Source organism: Olea europaea, unplaced genomic scaffold, assembly GCF_002742605.1.
Source record: "Olea europaea var. sylvestris unplaced genomic scaffold, O_europaea_v1 scaffold2940, whole genome shotgun sequence".
Taxonomy (NCBI): Eukaryota; Viridiplantae; Streptophyta; class Magnoliopsida; order Lamiales; family Oleaceae; genus Olea; species Olea europaea.
In genome coordinates, this window is record NW_019247999.1 from 56,350 (window position 1) to 65,824 (window position 9,475).

Consider the following 9,475-nt stretch of genomic DNA (forward strand, 5'->3'; position numbering starts at 1 on the left):
GTTTGCTTAATTATTTTCTACTTTATCGATCTATTTTAAGTTTTCCTGTGCAAGTTGTACTTTTAAATTTGTTGATTTGTTTTTCATTTTTGACCGACTGACACATGATTTTTCCAACTTGCTATATTGTAGGTTCTAATATCTGGGAAGGAAGAACCAGAGGCTCTGTTGCCTCCTGCCATGGATGCTGTGATAAGAATATTTAAGAGTCTCCATGGACTACCTGATGGTGAAGCCCCTGATGCAGCTGGAGCTGCATTTTGTTTGATTCGATTAATTGTGGCATCAGCACAAGCCACGAGTTTAATAGGAAAACAAGGCTCTGTGATCAAGTTGATTCAGGAGGGCTCCGGTGCCTCTGTGAGGGTTCTCTCCAATGGTATTTTAATTTCCTTTCATAACCTGAATTTTATTGCTTGAATCATGTCCATATCTCCCCCCTTCATTTTGTGAGAATGATTTGGGTAGACTTTTTGACAGAAGAATCCGGAATAAATTAAAAACATTTTGTCCACGCATTGGAGAACACATGTTTTTCATTTTTAAAAAATTAATGGAAATGGGATAAACAACATGTGTCTGCACATCTTGGAAAACATAGCAGAATTTGCAGATGCAACCTAACCCGCTCTGATTGATCTGTTCAAGGTTTAGTTGTCTTAATTTAACATTAGTAAATTAACAATATGGTTACTATCTGAACGTTACTCTGCTGGGCTTATGAGGAGATGCAGAAATATCTTCTCTATAAAAATATTTTCTTTAAGAAAATTTAAATGATTTAATTAACATGTATATAGTGCATGCAAGATTTTTATAACAACTAAAATTTCAGGGGCATTGGTGCATTGAACTGTTAAGAGATACAAAAGACATTCTGCAGTTATTTTAAGACAGTTGTTCATTCTGAAATTGATATATGATGCTTGACATTTTTGGTTGCAGATGAATTGCCAATTTATGCCAGTTCTGATGAAAGGATTGTTGAGTTACATGGGGAAGCTCTCAAGGTTCTTAAAGGTTTAGAAGCTGTGCTGGGGCACCTGAGAAAATTCTTGGTGGATCATACTGTTCTTCCCCTTTTTGAGAAGAATGTAAGTATGATCCTTTTTGTTTTCGGTGATCCATGATCATGTCACTCTTATTCTATTTATGAATTGTTTATTTACCTTCTTCTACAGTATAATGCACCGGTCTCTCAGGAACGACAAGTAGATGCTTGGTCTGACAAGACATTGCATTCTTCTACTTCAGACACAGCAATTGACACTGATTACCCTCTTACAGTGAAGAGGAATTCTCTATTTCTAGATCGTGATAGCCTGATGGAATCAAATATTACTCCTTCTAGGCTTTCCTTGTATGGACCAGAGTCTGGCCTTGACTTTCGTATTTCAGCAATGGGGCGTGCTGGTAGGCCTGTTGTTACTCAGGTGTGTAACTGTTCACATGTTGATTTACTGCTAAACTATTCACATTTGTCTTAGTTAGCATGTGCATTGTATACTTATTCTGTTTCTCCAGACTTGGAGATTTAAAGAACACCCTTGAATATGAAATACAATTAATGCTGAACTTTAGCAGTAGCATTTATAGTTGTCTCCTCTCTCTTGGTGTTTTGTTTTTCCCTGTGATATGTAGATTTAGCACCTGAGGGGGGAAAGTCTGTTGAAGAAAAATATAAAGAAATGGTGGGACAAATTAATGGGATGTCTGGATATCATATTCTTGTTATGACAATAGCTGCCTTACCTTTCAAGTAAAACTGTGGAGGTTCTGTGGGTGTCATTTTCCATTTTTTCAACCACTGTGTCGTTTATTTCTGCAGTAGAGTGTTTCATTTGAGAAAATCATAAAGTTTAGATTGCAAAGAATTCTTTTCATGGATAAAGAAAAGTTATGTGAGTGGAGGCAAAGGATGTGTCTGTCACAAGAGGCAAGAAGTGTGTTCACTACTGGGATTAACAGTTCTAAGGCTTCGGATTGAATATGAGGGCACAAACTATTTTGATATGTTAGGTTTTTCACTATCCAGGGTCAAAATCAGAGCTGAGCTTTTCAGTAGACCTCACGCTTAGCTTTCCAAATCTAAAATTTTATCTAAGCAGGTCCATATGCAGGTTGTTGCACATAGAACAAATTTGTTAAACTCCTTTACATGTTATATATTCATTAACAACTTGCAGGACATACTTGTTCACCTCTGCTGGTGTTAATATATGATATCTTGATTCCTTTGTGTAGATTGCCCAGACAATGCAAATACCACTCGCTTATGCCGAGGATATAATCGGGGTTGGGGGAGCAAATATTGCCTATATTCGACGGACTAGTGGTGCTATCCTCACTGTGCAAGAAAGTAGAGGCCTGCCTGAGGAAATCACTGTGGAAATAAAAGGAACTTCTTCACAAGTCCAAGCAGCTCAGCAACTAATTCAGGTAGATATCTCCTTTCGCCTCTCTATCTTCACTAACCTTTTCCAAATTGAGAATGACGCCTAGTTTTGCTTTAATTTATCTCAACCATGACGATCACTGCAAAGCTTAGAAAAGCACGTTGCTGCAACTTTTTACATTACCGATGTCCAAGAGAGTTAGTTAGATAACAAATTTCCAACCTATTGCTTGAATAGCAAGTCGGTTCCCAACCTTTAGAAGTGAGCAAGTTGGTCCCTATCATTTTATAGCCCCTGTTTGAGCCCCATTTTTCCAAGAATGCATTTTTTCAAATTTCATTTTCAACCACATATTCTTCCATAAAATAATTATACACATATTTCAAAAATATTTCATTACTTTTTAACCATACATTCTCTCAAAAATCACTGTTTCAAAATGTATTTTACTCCAAAAATGGGGATCAAACAGGGGCTATTATTACAGGTGCACAGTCAGTTCATCTCTATTAAATCGTCATGAGACCTTTACACCTCCAACTTTCTGAATCTAGATTTTGTTTCCCAACTTAGGCTAGCTCCCAAAACTTTGATGTGAGGTATGTTTCCACGCAGTCATGTTATGGTTTTTTGGAGATTCGGATGCTTACAACTATAATTAAGGCCCTGTTCGGTAGGGATTTTGAGAATTGTTTTCTTGATAGTTAGAAGAAAAGTAGGGGCTACATGTGAGAGAAGAAGTCAAAAATTATGGCTGGAGTAGTGAAATAACGGTCAAAAAATCAATTTTTTGGGATAAAAAATCACTCCCAAACACCTCCTAAATGTTGGGGACGCAATTGTTACTGGGATAATAGGTTTAGGACCAATTGTGTTATTTCCCCTTTTCATTATTTCCATTTACAATCTTGGAAGATAGGGTAATTACTTTGCACCCTATCTTTGACTCTGCATGGTTGTAGTATTGAAAGGATTGCCTTCACAGATGAGTTTTTAATTCTGTATTTCTTTACTAATCAGATGTAGTTAAGACTAATTTTAAAACCGCCGTCTTATCCAGGAGTTCACAAGCAGTCATAAAGAATCACTTCCAAGCAGTTACGGCCAGCTGGAGTCGACTTCGCGGCTTTCCTATGCTCATTTAGGTAGTAACTCTTACTCATCATCATCGTATGACAGACAACCTTATGGTGACTACAGATCATCTGGTATTGGAGGATATAGTGGTTACAGACTGTGAATGGGTAGGCAGAACAATCTTATGGTGATTATCCATCCTCTGGTGTTGGAGGATTAGTATCTTTTTAGGCTATATGAATGGATAGGCCGAATTCTTGGTTCTTGTCTTTCTTCCTATCCTTTCAGTCATTTTCAGATCCTGGTGTAAGTATCTGCAGATTTTACCTTGAAAAAACAAATATATATCTTTATAGCTTGTTTATTGTTGATATTTGTGATTATTTGAGCGTTTTAAGGAAATTTGGCCTCAATATTATTACATTTTCGAGCTGTTAATTGCCGGGTTAAAATTTTGCTCTAATCAACTACTTCAACCAGGAAAAAAGTTGAGATAGGGAAGAAAGTGGCCTGAACTGAAGCAATTTTTTCCTTATATTTCATATTTATGGAATGGACGACGCCCGTCTAAGTTGGGCCTACCCCCCAAGATGTCAATGTAGCATGTTAATAATGTTAGCTTTGTTTTAAATTATCATCTGCTGCTACCTATGTTTTTTAGGCCATTGAGTCGGCCCGTCTAGGGTCTTGGCTGGACTTACGCGGTTAATTTCGTCTGACGTCACTATATTTTCACATCAAATTTTAATTGGGACACATATTTCACTTAAACTATCCTACTCTAATGTCTAATTATCATGGGTGGGCTTCTTTATTAGTTTCTTAGGCAGGAATAAGAGGTTTCTATAATGTAATTTGGATACTTTTTTCCAACAGTGCAACTATAAATGATATTGAAGACCAAATTATTATATTTTTTTCAAAAATTAAGCTCCTGTTCGAGTCCCAATCTTTGAAAAAAAATACATTTTTAAATAATATTTTGACAATATTTCAATCACACATTTTTTAATAAAATGATATTATACACAAATTCAAAATTTTTTATTTTATTTTATTTTTTAACCACACATTTCTTATCAATTCATTATTCAATATATCATTCTTATAAAAAGAATGAGGCTCAAACAAGGGCTAAGAACGAACTTGCTACTTAATAATGATTTAGAAGAAGATGGCGAGATTTCAATTTGATTCATTAGGACATTGGAACATGACAATGATAATTTCATGAGTAATGTTATTTAGCGGTATTAATTCATACATATTTTTAAATGAATTTTAATATTCATATATCTTAGATAATAAGATCATCAATTTATGTGATAGTAATGTCAATGTCACATTGTTCAATATATAAAAATATATTTGAATTTCATTGTATAAAATAATGCCTATTAATTGTCACCTATTCTAATTTATTTCCTGCTCTCCAATGTATTTCAAAGATTGTAATCTAAGTGACATCAAATAGAAGGTTTAGACTTTACTTAGCTTTGTTTGACAATTATTATTTGAAAAAAGCAATGTTTAGAATAATGATTTTTAAAAGAATGTAAAATTAAAAAGTAAAAAATAAATTTGAATTTATATATAGAATATTTTATTTTATAAATGTGTGATTAAAAATAAATAATAAGAAGGCGGATTAGTGGCTATGAATGAGGATATAAATGAGTGCATGCAATTGACCTCCACAGAATTAATTAATGTAATGTGGGGTAAGCATGGCGTGTAATGAAAAAATCCATCTTTCAAATTAATATTATAAAATAAAAAAATCTTTCACTAGGCAAGAGTATGATACAATTAACAATTAAGCCTACAGGCCTAGTCGCATGGGATATTATTTTCTTGGGCAGAAAAAGAAAATGACACTTAAATGAAAGAAAATTGGGTTTACGTAAAAGTTGACATAATATTATTTTACGATACTAGAGAATCTGGTGCGGAAGAAATTCATAATTTTATTTTTTCTACATCTTTATTTTTTTTTTCATATATGTTTTTTCTTGTTAATATTTCTTTGATCGAAGATTGGGTGGGCTGTCTCGAATTCTATAAAGTTTGATTTTGACGTTTTCGATACATTTTCATGAGTTTGATAGTTTTACCTTTTTCTAAAAAGTCAGTGTGCAAGTCACCTTATCAATGGCGAATTAAACAGAATATGTCATTGGAGAGTAGACGTTGCCAATTTATGGAAGGATAGTCTTGGGGGACATGATTGCAACATCCTCAAAGGTTTGGACTAAATATTCAAGCCTACAGTAAGTGGTGTCAAAATAGATAATGCATAAATTGGAATGGACCATGAGCTTACTTGAATTAATTGGTGAGAGAGACGTGGACACCGTTATGAACATCCTGATGTACGTGTAACATTAATCATAAAATTTTAAGTTGATAGCTATAGTCGGGTGGGCAACAGGTCCGGCCGGGCCAATTTTGGTCCATTTAGATGGCCTTGAATTAATTAGCCTATTTTGACATATCTAAGCTACCCCGCTTAGTCCGTGTCCCTGCCTCAACTAGATCCAATCCATTTTTCTATTGTAAATTTTTTTATTATTTTTTTTAATGAGGTAAAAATTTTATTTTTTACCTTTTTTTATTCGAACAAATATGATGCTCATTTTTGTACTTATCTATTTAGGAAATTGTTTCAACGTCCCTCCCTGATTTATAACTCTATGTTAGATCCTGATGTGAGGAAATTAGTACGTCATCATTTGCGTCATCACTCCCCCTTAACCCACGGCCACGCCACCGCGACCACGCACCTCAGTTGAGCTTTCCCTTTGCAGTCATCGTCTTCTCTGTCTCTGTCTCTCTCTCTCTTCTGACTCGAAATCACATCGGTTTGTTTATATATTTATATAATTTCCATCTCCATGTAATGGATTAATTTTCTTCAACCCTTAACTTCAATTGAATTGCCTATTTGAGTATTTTTCATTCGTGATAATCACAGATACATGTATGATAGCATAAGATAGTAGTATTAGATTTTGTCAATGGACACTCGAACGGGTTTTTCGGATTCCAACGAAGTCAGTGGTGGGAGCAGCAGCATATGCTGCGTGCGGAACACCGAATCATCCCTTCCCCCCGCCGCACCGCCTCAGATGGAGGACGTCGAAGCCCTCAATCGCCTCTCAAACACCCTCGCTTCGATCTTTTTCTGCAAATCATCGCCGCCGGACTTTGATTTCTTCTCCGATGCTAAATTGGTGGCGGCCGGCGGCCGAGAAATTCCAGTCCACCGTTGCATCTTGTCGGCTAGGAGTCCGTTCTTCAAGAATTTGTTCGCTAATAAGGAGAGGAATGTGAAATTAGATTTAAAGGAGGTGATGAAGGAGTATGAGGTTAGCTATGATGCACTTGTGACTGTGCTGGCTTATGTATACAGTGGAAGAATCATGGCTCAGCCGAAGGATGTGTGCATATGCGTAGACGATCAGTGCTCGCATTTGGGATGTCAACCTGCAGTTGAATTCATGGTGGAGATTTTGTATGCATCTTTCGTTTTTCAGATCAATGAATTAGTTGCTAAGTTTCAGGTATTGATTTCTGTTCATTTACATACTCCAATACTTTTGAATTAATTTTATGTACTGTCTATTTCAGATTTTAGTGTTTGTTGAATACTAAATAGGGGTAGTAGACAATAGCTTTCAGAGCATTGTAGACGATGATCAGCTAGGTAGAGATGAAGTTTACCGTGAAGAACGAGTCTTCTTTGGGTTCATTCAGTGGTTTTTAATATAAAATTCAGAAGACTAAAGGGGTAATTATTGAATGGATTAGCTTGGTGAGCCAAGATGAGCCAAGATACTTACCATAAGTAAGCATCTTTCAATTCTTCAGTTGAATTTTTGATGCCACTACCATATAAGGATGAAGCTGGATCTTTCTATTCTAAGTTATTGATGGCTTTGAATTAAATCACCGTAGTCTAATTTCCAATGACTTAGAAGAAACAAGACTTTTGTCTTCACACGAGTTCTCTCTCTCAGTATGAATCCTTTTACAGTTCTGGTAGCTGTTCGTTAAATTATTATGATGGAAATCAAAGTTTATGTTTTTATTAGTTTGCAATGTATATTTATCAAAATACCCAATATTTTGAAACACAATAAACAAATGAAGGCCCTGTATCTATGAAGCATAATTTACAGGATGAAAAAGTTGAATTCGATCACTGTAATGTAGGGCGAGGAATCTATGACGCATAATGTACAGGATGCAAAAGTTGAATTCAATCACTGTAATGTAGGGCGAGGAATATGTTATATATTAGAATTATTATTTGATTTTTATCCTTTGTATTCCCAGTTACTACTGTCATGGACTGATTCAGCACGGGAAGAATGAGACCATTACTCTGACATCCCTTGAGAAATTACAGATTACTTACTATCAATCTAAGCTTTACAGTAGGCCTCTGGCTATAAAATTAAAGATATAATACTCCTCTGATTATAATATGCCCTATCTGAATTTACTTCACAGTGTTGTCGGCCAAAACTTAATTATTTTACTATGAAGTTTGCCACCACCAGAGGGAAATCCTAGAGCTGTGCTTACAGCACTCAGTTATCTCTACACACTTCCATTTACATTTCCTTTCTAAATTTTTGTTGCATCCTGATTCTCCCTTGCAGAGGAAACTAATGAACATTCTCGACAAGGCTGTTGCAGATGACTTGATGGTTTTATCAGATGCAAACTTTTGTGGTGCAAGTTGTGAGAATTTACTTGCAAGGTGTATTGAGATTATTGTCAAGTCTGATGTTGATAACGTAACCCTTGATAAAGCGTTGCCTCACCACCTTGTGAAACAAATAGATGATTCACGTGTGGAACTCGGATTGCAATCACCTGAAGGCAACATTTTTCCTGATAAACATGTGAAGAGAATACACAGAGCCTTGGACTCTGATGATGTTGAGTTAGTCAGAATGTTGCTGAAGGAAGGGCATACTACCCTAGATGATGCATTTGCACTCCATTATGCTGTTGCCTACTGCGATGCAAAGACCACAACAGAACTTCTTGACCTATCCATTTCTGACATTAACCACAGAAATCCAAGGGGATACACCGTGCTACATGTAGCGGCAATGCGAAAAGAGCCCAAAATCATTGTATCTCTTTTAACTAAGGGAGCTAGGCCATCTGATCTCACTTTAGATGGCAGGAAAGCCCTTCAGATATCAAAGAGGCTTACTCGGGCTGTGGATTATCATAGAAGTACAGAGGAAGGGACAGCTACTCCAAAGGATCGACTGTGCATAGAGATTTTGGAACAAGCAGAAAGAAGAGATCCATTACTAGGAGAAGCTTCAGTATCGCTTGCTATTGCAGGCGATGATTTGCGCTCGAACTTATTGTACCTTGAAAATAGAGGTAAATGACCCCAGGGATTTAATTTTTTGTACGGTTTGTTACCTGTCATTATTTTCTGTTGGAAATAATGTTACTCTACCAAAGATATTATGAGAACGAATTACAAACAAAATAAAAAATCGAAAGAATTATAGGAGATGAAGGAATGACAAATATATATGAAGAAATTGATGGCTCAAACACAATTTTTGATTGTTGTCCTCAAACGAAATTTGCCCCCACTATTTTGGTGTTTAAAGGGTGATCCTGCAAAATGTTTGAAGGATTAATCAAGCCTTATAGAGATTCAAACACTAAACACTTGTTTGAATCTCTAAAACTTAAGAACACAAAGAAAAAGATGAATATGAGAGGGTATTTTATTTTTGGATTTGATCTCAAGAAGTATCAATATAATAGGTGTTTTTTCAACATTTTTCAATGACCCAAGATCACCTATTTATAGCCAAGTAGTATAGTTTTACAAAGTGGTGCACCTTATGGATGAAAAGTCACCAAAAAACCAACAAAAAACGACCCAACGGTCGTTTTTATGTACCATGCGGTCGCATGGTACAAACCCATGCGGTCGCATGGTACAACCCTACCGA

The 9,475-nt window shown here is 35.9% G+C and overlaps 2 protein-coding genes across 3 annotated transcripts in view; both read left to right on the forward strand.

Annotated features, from left to right (window-relative positions):
* Positions 1 to 3,891, forward strand: part of LOC111384574 (RNA-binding KH domain-containing protein PEPPER-like) — a 12,106-nt gene extending 8,215 nt beyond the window's left edge. Inside the window, exons 6-10 of the mRNA XM_023008870.1 lie at positions 133 to 379; positions 946 to 1,094; positions 1,182 to 1,433; positions 2,245 to 2,439; positions 3,457 to 3,891. Of these exons, the coding sequence (XP_022864638.1) occupies positions 133 to 379; positions 946 to 1,094; positions 1,182 to 1,433; positions 2,245 to 2,439; positions 3,457 to 3,636 (1,023 nt within the window). The 3' untranslated portion in view covers positions 3,637 to 3,891. The remainder of the gene's footprint in view (positions 1 to 132; positions 380 to 945; positions 1,095 to 1,181; positions 1,434 to 2,244; positions 2,440 to 3,456) is intronic.
* A 2,262-nt stretch (positions 3,892 to 6,153) lies between these two features.
* Positions 6,154 to 8,898, forward strand: LOC111384572 (BTB/POZ domain and ankyrin repeat-containing protein NPR1). Of its 2 annotated transcripts, none has more exons than XM_023008867.1 (2): positions 6,154 to 7,036; positions 8,168 to 8,898. In XM_023008867.1, exons 1-2 carry the CDS (start codon positions 6,491 to 6,493, stop codon positions 8,891 to 8,893), a joined length of 1,272 nt encoding a protein of 423 aa, XP_022864635.1. In that variant the 5' UTR covers positions 6,154 to 6,490; the 3' UTR covers positions 8,894 to 8,898. The 2 variants fall into 2 exon arrangements, with proteins under 2 accessions (XP_022864635.1, XP_022864634.1); XM_023008866.1 differs by having other exon boundaries at positions 6,155 to 7,036; positions 8,141 to 8,898.
* Positions 8,899 to 9,475: the final 577 nt, after the last annotated feature.